The 21,568-nt window shown below is 53.1% G+C and overlaps 3 protein-coding genes across 3 annotated transcripts; 1 reads left to right on the top strand and 2 right to left on the bottom strand.

The window, feature by feature from the left end:
• Positions 1 to 1,929: 1,929 nt before the first annotated feature.
• M406DRAFT_286750 (malate synthase, glyoxysomal) lies at positions 1,930 to 4,305 on the bottom strand (the record flags this gene model as incomplete). Its single annotated transcript, XM_040918695.1, has 5 exons — positions 1,930 to 2,288; positions 2,351 to 2,581; positions 2,762 to 3,004; positions 3,090 to 3,825; positions 3,945 to 4,305. The coding sequence occupies 5 exons, from the start codon at positions 4,303 to 4,305 to the stop codon at positions 2,231 to 2,233; spliced, it is 1,629 nt and encodes a 542-aa protein (XP_040779727.1). The 3' UTR covers positions 1,930 to 2,230.
• A 2,449-nt stretch (positions 4,306 to 6,754) lies between these two features.
• On the bottom strand, positions 6,755 to 10,712 carry M406DRAFT_44514 (uncharacterized protein; the record flags this gene model as incomplete). Its single annotated transcript, XM_040924252.1, has 4 exons — positions 6,755 to 6,978; positions 7,060 to 7,354; positions 7,450 to 9,976; positions 10,063 to 10,712. 4 exons carry the CDS (start codon positions 10,710 to 10,712, stop codon positions 6,755 to 6,757), a joined length of 3,696 nt encoding a protein of 1,231 aa, XP_040780355.1.
• A 1,904-nt stretch (positions 10,713 to 12,616) lies between these two features.
• On the top strand, positions 12,617 to 16,290 carry M406DRAFT_44410 (uncharacterized protein; the record flags this gene model as incomplete). The annotated part of the gene is made up of 4 exons (XM_040924245.1): positions 12,617 to 13,870; positions 13,939 to 14,832; positions 15,076 to 15,821; positions 15,915 to 16,290. The coding sequence occupies 4 exons, from the start codon at positions 12,617 to 12,619 to the stop codon at positions 16,288 to 16,290; spliced, it is 3,270 nt and encodes a 1,089-aa protein (XP_040779726.1).
• Between the last annotated feature and the right edge of the window lie 5,278 nt (positions 16,291 to 21,568).

Here is a 21,568-nt window from a genome sequence, read left to right as displayed (position 1 = left end):
CAGCCCACCATCCTTCCCCAAGCGCGCAGGGCAAAACGCCACTTCTTATGGTATGCTAAGTCATGCCAATCACCTTCCGAGAGAGAGAGAGAGAGAAGAAGTAGAAGAGAGATATAGACGGGATGTCCCTGCAAGCTGCGTGTCAGGTGGACGTGTTCGCCCCGATATTTGCTTTTCTCCTTTCTTCTTTTCTTTTCTCCTTCGCCCTGTTCTCCGCATCATCTCGAGGGCACATCAATGATGCAAAGAGCTGCAAGGGCAGGAGGAGAGAAAGAGAGAGAGGGAGGGAGGGAGGGAGGGAGAGAGGGAGAGAAAGGCAAGTAGGAGGCTCTCATCTGAGAAGGAAGGGTTGTTGAGCTGAAGGGGTTCCTCTTTGCTTCCTGCTTCAAGTGGTGGTGGCGGCGAGTGAGTTACTGTTCTTCGCCGCGTGAAACTCCGGAAAAGTGGCTTATTTTTTGTCGTTGGCCAGCCATAGATTTGTCCTCTATGTCAGCACAAGCACACACAATGAAGGCATGCACATGGCTCTTTGCATTGCTTCATTACTCTAACTAAGCTGTATTCGTAGAGCTGTATGCCGGTTTCCTGTTCCAGTATACTGTGGTCTTACCCTCCCCCCCCCCCCCCCCAACACACACAACCTTTTCCCCTTTCTCCCTCTCTCATTCTTCCATGTCCTTATTTCAACGGAATAAACCGAAGGAGTCAACACAGTCCTGGTGGGGTTTCCCCTCGCCGTCACATCCCAGGCAGGGTTGTCTGGCCATCGTCCCCTTGCTGAGCAGAGCTCTAGTGACGTTCAACCGCTGATCTATCGATCACTATCCTAGCAGTGGCGACTCCCCCGTTGGTGCGGATTAAGTCAGTTGATGGCTGGATTGATTGGCTTCCCTTGCGGAGGCGAATGTGACAAGGAAGGCGTGAGAAAGAAAAGAGACAAAGAGAGTGTGTGGAAGGATGGAGGAGGGCTGGGGAGTCAGGCCATACTACGTTGCCTTGATTACTTTCTCGGAAGAGTATTGCAATTTGCATCTATGGCCTGATACACGGGGACCTCTACAGAAGTACAGATGAGCAATAATGGGTCAATTTGATTACACTTGGCAGTACTCCGTGGATGCCCAATGCCTGCTCATGAAGGTGGATGAAAGGCTGCAGAGAAAAGAATGACCCATCCATACACGAGTCGTAGAGAGGGATAAGAGAGACTTGGGGATTCGTGGAAAGACAGAGCTTTACGACGTAGCATGAGATTCCTCAATCACGTCTCCCTCGAAGCATTTCCCAATTCTGTTTGACAAGCTAAGAGCAGGTCGGCCCTCTTTCACACGTCTGTTGCCACTTCTCGAACCACAGGGGCAAGAAACAATTAACTCGAGGCACGGAAATGAACCCCTCCTTCTTTTTTCTTTTCGTCCATTTGTCACGATGCTCCCATACTTTTGTCTCCCCCTTGACAGGTTCTCTCGTGCTGTCCCCCTGTGACATACCCAGTAATCAGAATGAATCAATTCTGTGACTGTTGTCTGCTTGGATAGGAGCTGGTGGGTTCTCTCTCTCGCCCCTCTCGACGTCATCAGATGTGTGTGAACAGCAGCAGTAGCAATTAGGTCAAGGACTTGCTTTTTTTCTTCTTTCCTTTCTTGATACGTCGTTCTCAAGCTCTTCTGCTTCTCCTCCTTCTTCTCCTGCCGCTTGGATGTGCCCGTAAGAGTCAGGGCTATTTTTCGCCTGCCGACCTATTTTACAGTTCAGTACATCCTTGGCTGGTCCAGTCACATGTGCAGTTACATGCAGTCTGTCGATGAGACAAAAGTGGCGATTGAGAAGGAAGGGGGAGGGTTGGTTTCTCAAATACTGTCTTCCGCTGGTGGTGGTGTTGACTAGGTCGACATCTTCACGACACATCCCAGTTCAGACTCAATCTTTCAGTAGTGAAGTCTTTTTGTTGGTTTTTCCTTTGGGGAAGAAAAAGACAGGAAAAAAAAAAAGTAATTGTCATTCTGTTTCTCTTTGGCTTCCCTCCCGTTTCTCGGCACATACACACACAATTACACACCCCCTTCACAACACATCATGACGAATATGGCTTGGAATGATTGTACAGTACAATAATGCTAAATCAGAGAACCACATATCGGGGAGGAAACCGTCAAGGAAAAAAAGCCACGCCGGCAGATCCTCGTTTCAGTGGCTTTCAAGAGGGTTCGTTTCGTGTCCCTTGGACGGCTCACAGCTTTGACGCAGGCGCGGCGTTCCCCACGGTAGTGATTTCGTTATAAAGCAATCTGCAGCGAACACAATGAATTAGCGCTTCAACTTTTTTCTTCTTCGACCGTTGGTGACTTACGAAGTCAAAAAGTCGGCATAGTCCTCGCCCGTCACCTGGCCCGAGAAGTACTGTGCAGCCAGGTGGAACTTGTTGCCCTGGCCAGCCTTCTTGGCAAGCTCGTCGGCCTGCTCCTTGAGAAGCTTGAGCGCGTAGGCCTTGTCGACGCGCTTGCCCTCGGCGGTGGTCACGCCGTGGCGGACCCACTGCCAGAGCTGGCTCCGAGACACCTCAGCCGTCGCAGCGTCCTCCCTGTCTCGCGTGGTCAGCTAACTGTGCGTACGAGGTCAAGCACAAAGAAAAGGGATGGGTAGGTGAGTGGGTGGAGTGGGGTCAAGGTGTGTTTGTGTTTGTCGCGCGTGGGTTTTTTTTTGGGGGGGGGGGGGGCAAAGAAAGGAGCAGGAGAAAACTCAAATCAAGCCAGCTGCTCACATGAGATAGTTGATGGGGACACATCCGACGCCCCTGACCCAGGCCTCCATATAGCCGAGACCAATGTTGAGGTTCTTGCGGATGCCCTCCTCGGTGATCTTTCCTGGTACATTCATGTTCAGCAGGTCGTTCTGTCCGATGCTGACGTCCTCGCGGCGATTGAAGAGCTGGTTGGGCGTCGGCATGTTCTTGTTGAAGATCTCGGTGGCGATAGGTGCCAGGGCAGGATGGGCGACCCAAGTTCTATGACACCAAATGTTCCTGGTTAGTGACAGCTGTCCCATCAACCATTCACCCATTATCCATCCATACGATGTCAGAAACTCACCCATCATGTCCTGCGTGCACCTCCCGCAGCTTATCAGCCCGCACACCATCCATGGCCTTATCATTGGCCGCCTTGTCGTCCTTGATGGGGATCTGGGCGGCCATACCGCCCATGGCGTGTACTCCGCGCTTGTGGCAGGTCTGGATGAGCAGTTTGACATATGCATCCATAAATGGGACGGTCATGGTGACGGCGCTGCGATCGGGAAGGACAAAGTTGCTGTTCTGGCGGAATTTCTTGATGACACTGAAGATGTAGTCCCAGCGGCCGCAGTTGAGCCCGCTCGAGTGATCGCGCAGCTCGTAGATGATCTCGTCCATCTCAAAGGCGGCCAGGATGGTCTCGATCAGTACCGTGCCGCGGATGGTGCCGCGGGGCATGCCGATATAGTCCTGTGCTAGGTTGAAGACGTCGTTCCACAGCCGCGCCTCGAGATGCGACTCCATCTTAGGCAGGTAAAAGTAAGGGCCGAAGCCCAGCTTCACCAGCTGGAAGGCATTGTGGTAAAAGTACAGGCCAAAGTCGAAGAGTGATCCCGATATGGGCTCGCCGTCCACCGTGACGTGCTTCTCGTCGAGGTGCCAACCACGAGGGCGAACAATGAGTGTGGGAAGCGTCCGGTCCGTGCGCAGCTTGTACTCCTTGCTGCCTTGCTTGAAGTCCACCTGTCTCCGGTTGGCATCATACAGGTTGACCTGGCCGTTGATCATATTCTCCCATGTCGGCGCGGAGGAGTCTGTTGTGTGCACAGGCAACGGTTGGTTTTGGTCAGCCCCTGCGTCTCTTCAAATGTTCCATGGAGTTCCCCCCCATCCCCTTCTAAGAGGTGTTATATATCAGTGCAAGGTGACTCACCCTCAAAATCAGCCATATAGGTCCAGACATCCGAGTTCAATGCGTTCACAACCATCTTGCGATCCGTCGGGCCTGTGATCTCGACACGGCGGTCCACCAGCCCCGGTGCCGGTGGTGCACCCTTCCAGGTGGCATTATCGCGGATGTGCTTAGTTTCGGGCAGGAAATCTGGGAGAACGCCCTTGTCCAGCTCAGCTTGGCGGATCTTGCGGTGCTCCAGCAGCTGCTTGCGCGTGCCGTTGAAGGAGCGGTGCAGCAGGGCCAGGAAGGCGACGGCCTGGGGGGTCAGGATCTTGCGGTGCTCCTCCTGGACGGCGCCGAGGATGCTGACGCCCTGCAGAATGGTATCGGTGGAGGCCATGGCCTGTAATTGTCGTCGTTGTCGTCGTTTGTGAGATAGAATGGTCGGGTGGGTGGATGAATCAGTGGGCTGCAACAGCGTCCGTCTGTCTCTCCTCTCGCGCGTGTCAGATTGCCCCCAAGCTTGGTTTCTCTACCAAGTAGGTATGTCTTCCCAAGTCGTTCTTCTTCGTGGGTACGGATGGTTGGTGGAAGAAATGCTGTGTCCACACTTAGGAACACCCTTGTTGCTACTCCAATGTGGTGTCGTGAGTATGAATAAGTATCTAGAAGGCACCACACGTCAGGTCAGAAAGAATCCCACTTCACCAGCCGAGAGTACACAAAGACATAAGAATAAGAAGAGAGAGAAGAGAGCACTTACAAAAAGATTATAATAGGAGGTTGATCGACCTTTCCCCTCCTTTTCTCTCTCTCTGGATGGATTCCTCTTACAACGAATAAAATAAATGAGAGGAAGATTCACCCGATCTTGTCCTCCTTCAACCGAAAGACTAGCCCACGTCCAATATATCAGTCAATCCAATGGCGAATACACCAAGAAACCAAGCAAGGGCCAACCAAGGTACAACTCACACACACGAACACACACGCCCCTATGACTCTGCGTGTGAACCTGAATCTTACCTTTACCCCGGAACGATCGTTCGGTATTCTTCGGGTAAGAGGAGGTCCTTGTCTCCCTTTCCCCTCAGCCCCAGCAAAACCTTAGCCGCGGGTTGGACCAGGGAGGGGTGGCACTGGTGGGTGATGACGCGCTTGTGAAAGGGACCTGGGGTTCGTTCTAACAAAACAAAAAGAGGAAACTGCCCAGCCCGTGGTTGTTACCTGCTCTGGTCGTAGTTTCCTTAGTATGTCTCTTCTCTGCAGCGTGTCTGTGCCGCCTTGACAGGGGAGGGGTGGTTCTTGCAGTCCCCCTGCATTTGACATGTGAGGAAGGGTCAAGGCCGCCCGCCCAGAAGGAACTTACAGTGCATGCAGCCAGTGGATAGTGGGGTTGAGTGTGGTGAGGTCATAACCGGACGAGGGGAGAAAGTTCCAACCAGACTTTACAATATGAAGTACTCTTTCGCCCCCTCTTCTATTAATACTACTGTAATAAGTACCACAGTCAAGAAAGATGAAAAGGAACAGAAGAAAAAATCAGATTTCAATTGGTAAACATCGACCACCACCAAACATTTGTCACAAATCCATTACTGACTGAACCTCATCGCAGGAGCCCCACATCTCTTTCCCCCAGATTTTTGAAGCCGATATCGTATCTCGGCAAGGAGGAACAGTATCAGCTGTCAGAAAGTATCCAGTAGATTCACTTAATAGACGTAATACATAATGTACAGCTACAAACGGGGCCACGAATGGGAAGGACCCACTTGACCTCCGATCTACCGAGTTGCCTCTGGCAGCTGAGCCGAGGTCGATAGCATTTGCCGGTATTCTCCGACTGGCGGCTTCCTCCACTATATCGTGGTAAAAGTTACGGCCACACCCGACTCTCCTCCGTTCGGAACAGCAAGCAATTATCGGCATCGTCGCGTGTGTCGTCTTTGGTCTGACTAATGATAAAATTGTTCTTGTTCTTTACATACCAGTCCTGTGTCTATCACTGGCGCAAGCTAGTTTGTTCGTTCTCAGGTAGCCTAAGTTGAAGGGTATGCAACCCCTTGAACAAGGCATATTTCTTTCAGCACAGGTTCATTACTGAGCAAGTCTCTGATCTGCTCTCCCATTCCCCTCCTCCTCTGTAAAACATGAACCCAGCACCAGTAAACGTATAGAAACAATGCCAGCCATCTTCCACAGAAACTCAGTGTCCAATACTGGACAGCTCTTGCTATGAGATAGCTCTGAGCCATGCGATGCTGCTGTAAAGAGAGCCAAAGACCAGGGTCATTCTTGCCCGACCGTGTCTGTGCCATTCATTAGCCACCGCCAGCCCTATCACGATGACCCGTCCATCCCACTCGCTCAATTGTATTATTGTTCTTAAAAGTAGAAAGAAATAATTTATGTCAAGTTTGCCGCAAAGACATCATCCAACTCGCACCCATCCTCTCCGGCCCAATACCTTTTCCTCAACAATAAGTAGCCAGTAATTGAGGCTGCTACTCAAAATTGAGCTTTGGTTCCCCTGCACTGAGTGATTTTTTTTTTTTTTTTTGGGTGATATTGTTCTTCAGTGGTTGTTACGCGAGGGTAAGAGAAAAGGGAGAGGCGAATGTCAAATCAACCAACTTTTCCTGGAAGATCCCTTCGAAATGGTCTGCTTCAAGGAAGGTGTTGTTGTTTCAACACACAATTGAATTGGGAAGAGGGCGTTATTACCAGCTTGCAGCAACAAGAGGCCGCATCAAACCGCACAGTACGCCCATTTCCCATTTCGACTGCGAGGAAGTCGAGGGGTCACTCTCAGTTTCCTACCCAGATGACGACCACAAGATCTCCGGCTAGGAGTTGAGCGTCTTGATCATCATCTTGGCTTTGCGACCATCCTGAACCAGGATGTTGCGGCTGGAGAAGACGCTGTTCATCGTATCCACAACCTTGTGGAAGCTGCTGGCGGCTCCTTTCTCCTGCGTGAAGCGGATAATGCTGAGGTGGTTGCGCCTGCCATGCTCAATCACCGTGATGATTTCGACGGCGAAGTGAACTTCCTTGATGTGGAGGACTGCTCAGGGGGAAACAGGGAGAGAGTGTGTCTGTCAGCTCGTAATCCCGACCGTCGTGTCATGGAACATGTATCTTGACTTACAGTTCTTCTTGCCCACTCGTGCAAACACGATGTTGCGGTCCTTGTCAACCTCGACATCCCGCATACCCCACTTGCGCCACTCCCGCAGCAGGATCGTAACCTCCTGCCGGGCACGGCGGCAAGACATCTGTAGGCAGAGGTACCGCATCGCTGGCTTCACTCGGAACAGCCGCGCCAGCCAGTTCTGCTGCGGCTCGATCTTACGTGCGTTGGCGCTGTGGTTGTCTTCGCCGTGATGCGTCGTGGTGCCGGCACGAGCTAGCACACGCTCTGGATCGGGACTGGAAGAGTCACTCTCACGTTCCACACCTGCGACTTCAAATATTAAAAAGTAAAGTGGTCAGTGCATCCAGAAATCTTAGAAAGGGCGTGCGCGCACAAGCCATGAACATCAACACCCCGTTGCTTACCCGCGATGGACATGCGATGGTCACTCTTAGAACCGCTCTTCCAAAACATGAGGCTCTTCTTCTTGGATGGCTGCATAACCGCGACGGGCGGCGCCGCGTCGGTAGACGTCGAACAGAATCTCTGTGGGGGCCTAGGTGCAGGCATCTCCTGGTTCTTATCCTCATCCACCGTGGAGGTATCAACCTTCTCCGACACATCGCCTTTGGAGCTTGTCTTCGAAGCGCGGCGGAACCAGGACGAGAGCGTCTTCTTTCGACCTAGAGACGAGCCGTTGCTGCTGGATTTACCACACTTAGCAGGCTCCTCAGGGAGATCCTTGAGCTGGTGGTTGTGAAAGCTTTGTTTCTTCTTTGGAATTTGCTCATCCCGAGACACCTGGCGAAGACCTATAGGATCAGTACCGTCGCGTGAGGCTTTCTTGCGCACGTTCAGAGGGGCCGGGACAAGAGACGATGGGGCTGCCTTCCTCGCAGTGGGCGACTCCACAAGGCGAATTGTCTGCTCGGCCCTAGCCAGGAAGTCGAGGTTCTTGTTGTCATTTGGAGTGGGCAAAGCCCCTGCCATGCTTGGCGTGGGTGCTGATACAATCCGAGGCTGGCCATTGAAGGCGTCTGAAGAATTCTCAAAGATGGACGGCAGGGGTGTCGCGTCGCGGGCCTGATGAGTCGCGTAGAGAGGAGCGGATGCCGTTCGTCGCTGGCTTGTAGATGGGAGTTTCAGAGGAGCCACGCTCAAAGCGCTGTCGGCATCGTACCGGGAGGATGCGTCAACTCTTGTCGATTTTAGTCGCGGGGGGCTCGGGGTCAGTTCGTTCGGGGGCGTCGGAGGCAGTGGTCGCGAATCCCAAGGTCTGACGGCGTTGTAGACCGGCTCAGGAGTCCTCTGGATCGAAGGAGGATCAAAGTCAATGCTGAACGGAGTCAAACTCGATCGGATGTTTCTGGCTCCCGTGTCAGAGGGCGAGCCGATCAGCGAGCTCCCAAAGGCATCGTCGCAGTCTTTGGCGATACTGTGGCTGAAACGGATCATCTCCTCGTCGAAGACAGGCTCTATGGAGTGAAGAATGTTGAGCGCGTCTTCAGAATCCGTGTCCTCTTGCTTAATCTTCTTGTTGCAAGGGCTCTGCGGTGAGGTGTTGTCCCTACCATAAGTGGTCTGGTCGCCGGCGATGCTAGCAGAGACAATGATCCTCGCATCGACGCCCCGACGCCTCTGAGATCCCTGTGCAGCAACCCCCTTTCGAACACTGGAAAAGTCCACACCACGCTTGTTTCGCTGCTTGACGAGCACACTGGAGGTGCCATGGCGACTACTGCGGATGGAACTCATGGAGCTGGGTTGTGACTGGGCATAGCTCACGGTGCGGGCACGAAGGGATGAATTCATCCGTCTCGACACGCGTGAAGGTGCTCCCGTTCCCACTCTGGAAGGCACAGACCCCGACGCGACACTTCTTGCGGCACCTGGCTCCAGCTTGCCGCGGTGAATAGTAATCTTCGCGTGGCTAGCCTGCACGGGCGCCAGGTCGCGCGAGGCATGATAAGGGTCATAGCTACGCACTGTACCTCCGGCCTCTGTATCGGCAATGGTTGAGATGACGGTGAATCGGGATGGCGTGCGTCCGTGCTTGTGGAAGTCGCGAGTCGAGACCCGCGTGGCCCAGGCTTTGGGTCGCAGAAGGTGGTGGTAGTCGCTAGAAGAGTGTGTCAACTCTGGGTCGTAGTTCTCCAGCAAGCGTTCGCGGCGTGCCAAGAGGAGATGATAGAACACCTTCTGTTCGTTGGGTCCCTTGCTGGTGAGCTTAGCCTTGATCTCCTTGATATCAGACGAGTGCCACATAGCCCGTAGCTGGCGCAGGATCTGGGGATCGATGTCGCGAGGGCTGAGCAGGGCGTTTGTCGATCTCGCCTGCATATCGACTGGCTGCTTCTTGTGCTTCTCAAAGCCTGGCTTGCCATCGTACTTCTTGATCAGGGGGTGGTCCCACATTTCGACGATCGAGATGCGCTTGTCCGGGTCGGTGACCAAGATGCGTCGGATCATGTCCTTGGCGTCGCGGCTGAGCTCGTCCGGCATCGTATAGATGGCCCTCTTCGACAGCGACAGTATCGTTGGAAGATGTGGATCGTCGAACGGAAGCCGCTGAGCCAGCATGGCGTACAAGATCACCCCCATGCTCCAGACATCGGCCTTGTCGCCGCGGTAGGTCTTGGACTTGAGGAGCTCGGGCGCAGCATAGTGAGGACTGCCACAGGCGGTGCGCAGGTTCTGGTCATTCTGGTGAAGAGCGGCCATGCCGAAGTCGATGATCTTGACCTCGCCATCATCCGACAGGAGGATGTTCTCGGGCTTCAGGTCGCGATGACAGATGTTGAAAGAGTGGCAGTACTCCATGGCGCACATCATCTGCCGGAAAACATAGACGGTATCGTGCTCGCTCAGAGGTCCATACTTGTTGATCCAGGAGAACATGTCGCTCGACTCGCAGTACTCGAGAATAAGGTAACTGTCAGAACAAGTGGTTTAGTAAACGCCGAAAACCTAGATAGAGAGAGAAGGAGGAGGGAAACGGAAAGGAAGAGGGGAGGTTACATCTCGTTGCGATTCTCCCACACATCCAGAATCTGGATGATATTTGGGTGCTCAATGAGCTTCATGATGGCGATCTCTCGCTCGACCGTTACAGGTAAGCGGCGGACGCCATCCTCCTCAGCTGGGGAGTGCTTCTCCAGTCGGTCCAGCTGGGCGATGCTGCCTGCCTGGGATAGATAAGCCGTCTTCTTCGAGATGATCTTGACGGCGACGGACTGGTGGGTGACACGGTGGCGAGCCAGGCGCACGCGTGCCGACGAGCCCTTGCCCAGGGTCTTGCCCAGTTGCCATGGTCCAATATACGACTTCAGCCTGCTCTCGGCCGAGTTCACAGTCGAGTCGGACACGGTCGAGACTTGGGAGTTACGGTTCGAGGCATTGTGACTTTGCGACGCCTGAGAGAGGACGGACGACAGACGGGGGTCGACGGGGGGTCGAGACGTGTTCCTTGCCGATTGCTTCGGCTTTCGAGAGGCCTTCACATTCTCAGCAGGGACGAGAAAGTTTTCCTTGGACTCAGTCTCGTAAACACTGTTGAGTTGTTGAGGTGGGCGACCTCCAGAAGGCACGCTGTTTGCATACTTTGGATTCTCGCCTAGAGGAACACGAGAGGAAGAGCCTTGGACAGAGTGCTGATTGTGCACGTCCATGGTGAAGCTTCTTCAAGGGCGGCGATGTTGCTAACAGTCCTCAACACATAGCACACGTGTTTTGTGTGAAGTAAACAACGTTGAAGGAGAAGAGCCGGAGGTCAAGAACTGGGCTGGCTGGAGCACCAGCCTTGGATGGATCAGTGGAGCAGTCGACTTGAAAAGAAGACGATTTCAGGAAGTGAAACTTCAGATGAGCAAGAATGAGTGGAAGTTAGGGCTGGGGGGATTGGAGTGAATCTTGTCACGTAAACAGTGCTGCACAGCAGATTGTGGCTAGAAAAAGTCGTGGAGATGTGGTGTTGGACGTGAAGGTGGTGTGGGGTGGGGTGGGGGATTGGAATGTTGTTGTGTCTGAGGTTGGACGCGGTTGAGGTCTGGTGACTTTCTGAGGGCGACTAGGAACTCTAGACACCAATAGAAAGCCGAAACCTGAAGCAATTTGTCAATAAAAAAAAATTGACAACCAAAAAAATATGACGGCCAATCTCTCAACCTGATGCCGAGACACGTCTTGAGGTGGGAAAGTTGCAGAGTCAAAACAGGGAAGAAGCTTCAAAGTGTTGGCTGGTAGACAGTTGAGCAGAGCATAAAGAAATTCAGGATGGATGAAACCAATAGATAGACCGAGGTCTGATTTTCAGGGTTGCTGGGTGAGAATCAGGTGCAGTGAAGGCTGCCTGCCTGTCCTTCACGGAGCTCCTTCCCAGCTCCTTGCAAGGGTTATCAACATCCGAGTTCATGAAGTCGTATACTCAAGGTCCCAAATAGCAGGCTGGAGGGTTTGAAGGAGCTGCAGGACTTTGATCATGTCATATGATAAATCCCAGTGACAGCTGCTTCACATGCATCAAATCGTTGCCAGCTAGCCTCCTTCCCTCCCTTCCTAAACATTTCCACGACACTTTGCCAAGCAAGACTCTAGGCTTCCTGCCAAGTCAACATGTTACCTTAGGTTGAAGAAAGCCTTTGTAGATTGCAGTTGCAGAGAGGTGTTTGCAGACCTGTATACTGTGTCCTCATGAGTCTGGTCCGGTAGAGAGCCTGGCAGAGCACAACTTCCAGATTGCAGGCAGGTTCAATGACACGAAGAGACTGCCATACCCACAAGCATTCTTGTCCACTAAGAAGAACTTGAATATGGTGGAGACATGACGTCTTTCTCTGCATCAAAAGCCTTCCAAATCAACCAAAAAGCAACATTGGTGTTGAGTTTCAGTATCATGGCAAATTCCATTGCATGCCTCTTTAACCTTGAAAGCAAGCAGCTACCAATAAAGAGTGATTATGAGGAAGTGTGTACCATGTCTCGAGATGATGAATGAGTTTCCTTTCAAAAAAAATTTTTCTCCAAAAGTTTGTTTCATGTCGTGAGAGGGTGCAGTGATTTTGTTTCTGAAGAAGAATGGAGGTTATCGTCAGGTTGATCCCTTCTAAGTCTGTGTAGTCAACTTAACCCCAGTTGGCTGAGTCAGCACATTTGTGGCAGCTTACAAGGGGTTTCCGGCACCTACCTACTACCCTCCTGCCCCTCCGCTGGCTCAGGCAGTACCAAGAGTACTAAGTCAATAACTAAAGTACCCTGTCAAAACGACGCGTCGACCGCGTCCTCGCGCTCTTCTCTCTGTATCTCGCAACGTCCCATCTTGGGCAGCCTTATCAATTATACGCAACCTCCTCCTGCTGATTCCCTCGTTCGGTGCATTCGACCTATCTAGACAGATCCCTTCGATTTTCCCACCAAAAAAAAACGGAGTTCTCACCGACTGCGCACAATGTCCGGCACAGAAGCCAGGCGGCGGCGGTGGCGGCGGTCGCACATCGAAAGCGAAGACGAGGCTGACGTCGCCAGGTACGGCGATAGCGATTCTTTGCCTCCGACCGCGTCAGACGGGTCCAAGAGAATGCGGCTGAGGGGAGGCAGGGGCGCGCCGGCTCACCTCGAGACAGAAGATGACGAAGAGCTGGAAGATGAAGACACGGGCGATGAATTCCGCTCCTTTACCGCAGCTAGCATTTCCTCACATCGCACAAACGGACATAGCACGATTAACGGCTCGTCTACACCCGATTTTGCCCCCGGCGCCATTGTCCGCGTCATGGTCGAGAACTTTGTCACCTACGAGAAAGCAGAATTCCTCCCCGGGCCGAATCTGAACATGGTCATCGGTCCCAATGGTACCGGAAAGAGCTCGCTCGTCTGTGCCATATGTCTTGGGCTGGCTTTCCCCGCCAGCACTCTGGGCCGCTCGACGAGCTTTGGAGATTTCGTCAAGCACGGCAAGGAACATGCAATTGTGGAGGTCGAGCTGCAGAGGCGACCCCAGGATCGCAAGAACTACGTCTTCAGGCTGCAGATCAACCGCGAGGACAATACCAGACAATTCTGGCTGAACGGCCACCCTTGCAAGCTGGCAGATGTGAAACTGCGGATGAAAGAATTACGCATACAGATCGATAACCTCTGCCAATTTCTACCACAGGACCGGGTTGCTGAGTTCGCCGGACTGAACCCCGTCGACCTCCTTACCAGGACCCTGCAGGCAGCCGCCCCGGAAGAGGTCATCAAGCAGCAAGAAGAGCTCCGAACTCTTTTTGGTCAGCAGAAGGAGTCCCAGCACAGTCTCGACACGCAGCTGGAAAGTCTTCGCAGCATGCACACCCGGCAAGAAGGGCTACAGGGGGATGTCGATCGCCTGAGGGAGCGTGAACAGATTCGACGGGTCATCAAAGATCTGCAAGACAGCCGTCTCATTGTCCACTACAACGAGAAGAAGGCCCTGTTCGAGCAGATCAAGGAGCAGCGGAAGCGAGCCCGCCAACAGCAACGTAGACTCGAGGAAATGTCCGCCCCATCTCTTGAGGCTGTAAACCTCAAGCAGGAATACAAAGCCAAAATCGATGTTGCGCTCAGAGCCCGAAGGCGTCGACTTATGCAAGCCGAAGAGGCTGCCGACAAGGCCCTCGAGGCTGTCCAGCAGGTCGAAGAGAGCACCAAACTCCTCGAAGCTGAGAAGGCGGCCGACGCAGGGTCAATGGTCACTCATCGGCAAGCAGTATCGGCACAACGTACCAAGATCACCAAACTCGAGGGCCAGTACAAGAACGGCAGAGACATCGAAGCTAAATTTAACCCTGCAGAATGGAATCACAAGATTGTAGGTTTTGCGCCTGTCAGAAGGAGTTACTTGGGCTCCTAGAAACATACATGCTGAACTGTGCGCAGCGAGAATGTACGAACCGTATCAAAAATGAGTTCTGGGAAAAGCTCCGAGAGCTTGATACTACCAGGAATGATATCCTTGACCGGGGCAAGGCAAAGAGAACACAAGTGAAGGCAATCCAGGAAGAAATCGAGAGCCTGAACTCGCAAGAGGGACAGCGCTTGGTGCAACTCCGGCGTATCGATCGCGAAGTCGCCACGGCTTATCAATGGCTTCAGGAACACCAATCTGAGTTTGAAAAGGAAGTGTTTGGGCCACCGATGCTGTCCTGTTCGGTGAAAGACAGGCGGTACTCCAATCACATACAGATGTGCCTGCAGAGAGATGACTTCCTCTGTTTTATTGCGCAGACGAGAGCCGACCACGGGAAATTGACCGAGCAATTCTTCAAGAAGATGAACTTGGCGGTTCCTGTGCGCACCATCATGGCCGACTTGACAGCCTTTAAGCCTCCTGTGCCGCGCGAAGGCTTGCAGGGCCTGGGCTTGGATGGCTACGCTATAGACTATCTGGAGGGGCCAGACCCGGTGCTTGCCATGCTATGCTCCGAGAAGAAGCTCCACCTTACCGGGCTCGCTTTGAAGGAAATCAGTGAGCAGCAGTACCAAAGAATTACTGACGGTGAGGTGATCAACTCCTTTGCGACCGGCAATACCTACCATCGGACCACGCGATGCAGAGAGTATGGGCCAGGAGCCACATCTACGGTGACTACCACGATCCGCCCAGGAAGGTTCTGGGGAGACGAGCCTCTGGACGTAGCGGCTAGGACCAAACTCGAGCAAGACCTCGAGGTTTGTGCGAGAGAACTCGAGGAATTAAAGCAACAGTTTAATGAGGTCAAAACCCAACAATCCGATATAGATAACGAGTCGAAGGAGGAGCAAAAGAGACTAGTGAGTGTCTTCTCCCAACCCTCCCCCCCCCTCCCCCCCTCTCTTTCCTTTGACAACCTCGTCGCATTTTCCAGAAGACTGAACAACCTGTGTGTGTGGTATAGAAACAACTGGAGGACGAAAAAAGAGAGATCCAGCGGACGTTCAATATGTGGAAAGCCCTCCCTGATAAGATCGGTATGGCAAAGCAGCATGTTATCGCTGTAGACAAGCACTGCTGACCAGAGTCTAGAAATTGAAAAGAAGAATCTAGAGGGTTTGCGTGAGCAACTGGAACAAGCGAAACAGAGGGTGTTATCGTACGATGCCAAATTCAAGAAAATGGCTCACAAGAAGGCCAAGATCGTTCTTGAGCACCAGAAACAACTAAAGACGCTTCGTGAGGCGAGCCAGGCCGTCCTTGCGGCCCAGACCCGCCATATCGAAGCCAATTCGGACTTGGAAGCCTTGAAGGAGCGGAACAAGGGCATTGTGCAACAGCTCGAGGAAGAGAGGAAGAAGCTAGAAGAGCTTGTTCGCCGGGTGGACGAAGTCAAGGCCGAGGCCCGCAATGCGCAAACCGCAATCAGAGAGCTTCTGACCATCCCTGATACTGATGGGGAGATGGACATTGAGCGGAGAGACTACCTCGTCCGGTTCTCCGAGGGAAAGACCCTCGAGGGCGTTGCTGAGGACATCCAGGTGGAGAATTCCAAACTCGAACTCATCCATGATGCCGACCCTGGTCTACTGCGCGACTTTGAGAAACGCGCAAAGGATATCAAGAGACAGCAGGCCGAGATTGAGAAGAGACAGGCGGCTCTGGACAAGCTCAAAGAGGAAATCCAGGAGAAGCGACAGAACTGGGAGCCTTCGTTGGACGAGATCGTCAGAAGGATCAATGACGCGTTTTCCTACAATTTTGAGCAGATTAACTGCGCTGGTGAGGTTGGTGTACACAAGGACGAGGATTTTGACAAATGGGCGATCGAGATCAAGGTCAAATTCAGGTTCGTCATTACTTCTTTCGGCCGTCTTTGGGCACCATGGCCTGTCTTGGAAAATTGCAAGTAGTAGCCGACTAACATTTTGGGCGTTCATAGAGAAAACGAGACCCTTCAAAAGCTCGATCAACATCGTCAATCTGGTGGCGAGCGGGCCGTGTCGACTATCTTCTACCTTATGTCCCTGCAGGCGATGGCGCAGGCGCCCTTCCGCGTGGTCGATGAGATCAACCAGGGGATGGACCCGCGAAACGAGCGCCTGGTGCACGAGCGAATGGTGGAGATTGCCTGCAAGGAGCACACATCGCAGTACTTCCTGATCACGCCCAAGCTGCTGCCAGGGCTGAGGTACGACGAACGCATGAAGGTCATGTGTATCGCCAGTGGCGAGCACATGCCGGCCGATGGCGGCAAGATGGACTTTGCGAAGTGTGCCAGCATTAAGAAGAGGTTACTGGCGGCTGCCAGTGCCTAGAGGATGATGAGGCAGGGCAAACCTCAGATACGATGTTCTGTGCAGACGGGGCCTGGGCGGCGGATCTGTCAGTACCATGGCGTTCGGATGATCTTTTTATCTACACAAGATGACGCGAGAGGAAGCGGCTTCTCTTTTCTTCTTTCTTTTTCTCATGATACCCAAGGGGGGAAGAGATACGGTGTACGATCGAGTTCCCCTGGCGATTGGCGAGAGGGCAAGGTACCACCAGTCTTCCCTTTCAAGCTGCCGAATTTGCTCAGATGTCCTCATTCACACAAGATGATGCTCTCTGGTGTCACGTCGTGCCTGAAGATCCACGCGGCCAAGCACAATGGCGAACATTACACAGGCACATCTGAGAGTCCCCAATCTCAAAAGAAACCCAAGCGATCTTTTTGCCTCTTGTGCACACCAGTGTCCTGCTGCTGCCTGTGAGCCTAGACCTCATGGGATTTCCTGTGGCGGCCTCTCTACATTCGACACCGACCTTTCTAAAACACCCAGCACGGAACAAATCATACCATAGTCCGCAGTAGCATCAGGACATGCATGGGGCATGGGCATGGCATGTCCCGCCCCTCGGAAGAGTGGGACGACCGACCAACAGGAGACGACGAGAACTGTTTCCAGTCCCCTCGGAGGCGCGGCTCGTCGCATATTGTTGTTATGTACATCCCATCCATTGGCCACCACCCAGCCCTAGCCGGGACATTGGTAGCTCGTAAGTAGTAGTAGCAGCTGCAGTAGTAGATCTTTTCCCTAAGCTGCCGTACACAGGAGTATCACGAGTACTTTTCAGAAACACACACACACACACACCCGCGCGCCATGTGCCAGAAGGGGAGGGAGGGGGTTGGTAAGATGGTCATGGAGTACATGTTACACACATACAGTACGGTCAGTACCTGCATCACTAGGCTGAGACATTGTTGAGATTTTTAAGCTTCTCCGGGCCTGATTCTTCGTAACTATAGCGTTCAAGGGGGGGGGGGGGGAAAGGGGGCGTTTGCAGGTCTTAGACATATTTTGCCTTCTTACTGTACAGATACAAGTGGCCAATAGGAGGTACCTGGGGGCTCAATCGAACGAGATGAATGGATGGAGCGTAGATCTGGGGAGGAAAGGATGAGGGGGTTGCAAAGATTTGGAGATAAGACGTTTACTGCAGTACCATAAGTACAGTCACATACGAAATTCTATTTTCAGCTCAGCACACCACCACACCACCTGTCATAGTACACACTACTACTACTATAGGTACAGCAGGTTGTTCCTGGGAAAATTCGCCGCCATGTAATCATGGTAGCGATAATGTCAGGAGGCACATACAAAACATACACACTATGTTCCGAGCACATACGATGCCGATCTCTTTTGTCTCTCTCTTTTTCTTCTTCTTCTTCTTCTTCTTCTTCTACTACTACTACTACTACTACTACTACTACTACTACTACCTCCTCTTGTTGTGTGCTACTCCGGGGATTTCCTCTTCCCCGAGATCGAGGGTTTGGTTGGCTGTGAACCCTTGCTTGGCTTTTGGGTTTTGTCTTGTTTACCGGATTGAGGTGAGGAGAGGTGTGGGTGGGCTGATGACGATCACTGCCCAAGTGGATCAGCTGGCCGCGTGGTTTTGGTTCTTTTACAGTATTTCTTCTTCTTCCCCTTGGCTGGGTTGGGGGATAGAAATGTCTTGCCACTGATGATCCAATTTTATTCATAGAACGGGGAATTGCTACGGGGAATTGCTGATCACGTACAGTGATGTCGTTGGTGACGAGGGTTTTTCCTTTTCTGAATAGGCATTCTAGGGGAGGCGATAATCATTGAGTGTTGCCTTTAGACTTTTCTCGTACCGGGAGGATTCGTCGTGCAGCTGAAGAGGTGGCGACGTCTATTGTCCCGCCCCCCCCCCCGGCCAACCCGAGATCTACCTCGTTTGCCTTTTGAGGCATCCAGGGCAGACAACATTGGGCAACAATGTAACCCTTTCTCCGACCTGAAGCCCTTCTGGAACTGAGGTGCAGCATCTCATGAACAAAAGAAAACCCCGGCGGAGGGCGCCTCTTCCCGGGGGTTTCTAGCATGGCAATTTAGATGGGAGGTTGGGGAAATGAGAAGGGAGTTACAGCAAGGTGTCACAGCAGCCGCCACACCGCATGACCAAGCACAAGGGCCCTAGTAGCGAGCAGAAGCAACACACCGCGTCTTGGGCTGAGAGAGAGAGAGAGAGAGAGAGAAAGACGCGGGAGAATTGAAATACGGCAGCACGCTCATTGGAAAGCCAGACATGCCATACTCCCCCAGCCCCGGTTAAAATATGCGGCTCTAAAGATTTCAGCTGAGGACAGGGCTCGATAGTGGCGAGGCGTTGCAACCCGGGCGCAATACATTTGTGGTGATCATTGGAAATGGCACAATCTCTTGAACTGGCCGCCTTGAGGCCTATTTCCCCCGAGACCGCCACTACCATCCGATTTTCCATAAGCAAGTCGAGGGGAATCTGCGCCTCCGACCGGGTGATGCTCTCACACAGAGGACACAACCAGACACCGACAGGCAAAATCAAGGGGCCACGAGTGTGGGGTGATCTTACAACAAGTATTCCTCTAGATCCGGACGGCCTAGCACCCGAGCCATACACACAATGCTGAGATTACCCCCCGCCCTGGGGGGTGGACTTTGATAGACTGCTCACACGGCAGCTTGCAGGTTCCGAGTCCAAATAGCAAGGGATGACCTTGGCAGCCAGGCTTCAGCCCAACGGGAACAACTTGAAGGCCCTCGACTCGGGAAGGGCTGCCAACGAACGGTCTGTTCGGATCCCATGCATGCATTTGCAGCCATCCACCACCACCACCACCACCACCACCCCTTACACAGGCGCGTGGCGCCTTTCGCGGGTAGCTACCGTGGTAGACCGTATCTTGGCGGGGCGACACGCTCGAGGAGGAGATGAGATTGTCAGTGACACAGAAACCCCCTGGTGAGCGAGAGGATTGGCTCTTGTTCCGGAGTGTTCGCGCCGCCCCGGTCTGTTGTGGACGCGTGGGAGGGCCATGTTTGTGAGAGTGGGAGGTTGAGTTGCTTCTTCCTCCTTCAGGGGCCCTCATTGTGCGTGGGATCTGATCAAACCATCTCTGATAGACTGGGATATTGGTGGACTAGCTGGCCTGCACGTCGTCGTGCTCGAAAAGGGCTAACATGTCGGGCTCTTTCGAAACATCGGGGCGGCTCGTTGTCCTCCGCGTCAGCAGCGGCGTGCGCCATGGTTTGACCGTTGAGGGTGGGCTGGCTGGCCTGTAAATTCTGGGACTCTGCTAGCGAGGTCCACTGGAGAGGACTTGCTGCATTCAGCTTAACCAGGCCATCTGGCCATGTATCAGGGACATGACACAAGGCAGTATAGTTAGCAGCCCCGCTGATGGTGTGCTATTGTCAGCTTCTTTAGCAACGGCACTCACTGTATAGGCTAGATGAAGCCCTGCTGCAGCTACAGCTCACACGGGAAGTGGTGGCTGCCAACCCCCCGGAGACCATACCGATCATGGGAATTTCATAGCGAATCAGAGCCTGGCACGACATACACAGCCTGGGAGAGGCGATTCGCTGGTCCGAACTACCGTGCAATTTTCGATATGCAGTAAGAGGGAGGAAGATCAAGAGGGAGGGGGGAGAGATGGGAGAGACGGGAGGCTTCCTGGACCTCAAGAGTCAGCCATGCTTTCAACCCTCAAACATATGTCACGGATGGGAGCGTCTGAGAGTGAACCTAGCCCCAGACGATATTGCTCACCACACCAACGTCAACAACTGAGGGCTTCTCAGAAGAGAGAGAAGTTCCGGCCGAGCGGTCGTGGACCGGAGAAGACAGGCCCCCCATCTGTCCTCCGTCTCCGTATCCCGTCTCGGGCGGAGTTCGACTGCCACTGCTATGACAAAGCCTTGGGCTCTTCCTCGGCAAACAAGGCCCTGGCCAGGTGGGTGGTGGTGGTGGGAAAGGGGAGAACCAATCTGGAAGAGAGAGATGAACCACTCGAGACGGCTCCCGTTCCAAATGCTCCGGAACCTCTGAAGGCCCTGGTATGGGACAGGACAGGATAGGATATACCCTGGCGAAAGTCTTCAAACTCTCGCAACCAGATGTCATCTCAAATTGCTGACAAAAAACAAACAAAACCCATATTGATCAACAGGGTGGGTTGGTGCATCCACCCGTACCGCTGGCCGGGCTGTCAGACGTCGCAGGGCAGGGCATGACTGACAGGCTCGCAAATGCAGGTGAGCCTGCCGGTCATCGCGGAGATGTGGGCTCGATTGGGGAATGCTAGACGCTGCAGATTGGAACGGGGAGGATCCAGTCTACTGTAAGCGATCGTAGAGCTGCGGCAGGGGAGAACAGGCAGACAGAGGTAGATAGAGGAGAATGTGTGTGCGCGTGGGGGCAGACGTTCTTTCATCTTTTTCCCTCCCCCCTCTTCTTTGAGGCGTTTATTTCCACAGTTGTCCACTTAGAAGGCCGTAAGGGTCCAAGATCTATCCCCGTGTAAACTTGTGTGTGTGTGTGTGTAAAAAGGGTGCCTCGTGTTGACCCGACCGGTGACCACCACCATACGCCACCACGACGACCTGCATATTCCATCCCGGCATGGGGAACAGCTCCCAAAAGATATGGTGGAGACTCCAGTTTCGGCTCAGATTGGAAGGCCAGCCCGAATAGTACATAGTGGTAGTACTATAATACCTGTCAGATATAATCTCTGCTTATCGTCGACTTTTGGGTTCTTGTGTTGGATGTCCATCGGAAGACTCTTTCAAATGATGGCTGGGCTGGGCCTTGGGGCTGGTGGATCTCCTTGATTGCGGCCTTGCTTGGTTGCTTGCTCCCGAGATAATTGCTTAGTACTACAGTACCATGGTATGCACGTCCAGAGCAGTAGGAAATTGGTGGGGATATAATGGAAGCATCGAGCCCCCCCTCCAAAACTACGGTTCATGCCGAGCCTCGATCAGGGCGACGCGTCCTGACCTTTTTCCTTCTTCTTTCCTTCTTCTTTTGTGACAGGCAACAGGCAGGCAGGAAGAATAATACTGGAAGCCAGCACCAGCAAGCAGTAATAGTAGCAGCTGCAAGTAGCGGCAGGGTTCAAGGATTTCAGAGATATGGGGCTCTGATTGGAAATGTTCCGGGACAAGTGGTGGTGGTGGTGGGAGGGAGGAGTTGGGAGAGTGGCATGGAGAGCCATTCCTTCACCTCGCAGTAGGCACGCAGTAGGCA

The sequence above is a fragment of the Cryphonectria parasitica genome, assembly GCF_011745365.1.
Source record: "Cryphonectria parasitica EP155 unplaced genomic scaffold M406scaffold_2, whole genome shotgun sequence".
NCBI lineage: Eukaryota > Fungi > Ascomycota > Sordariomycetes > Diaporthales > Cryphonectriaceae > Cryphonectria > Cryphonectria parasitica.
This window is presented reverse-complemented; position numbering and strand designations above follow the sequence as displayed.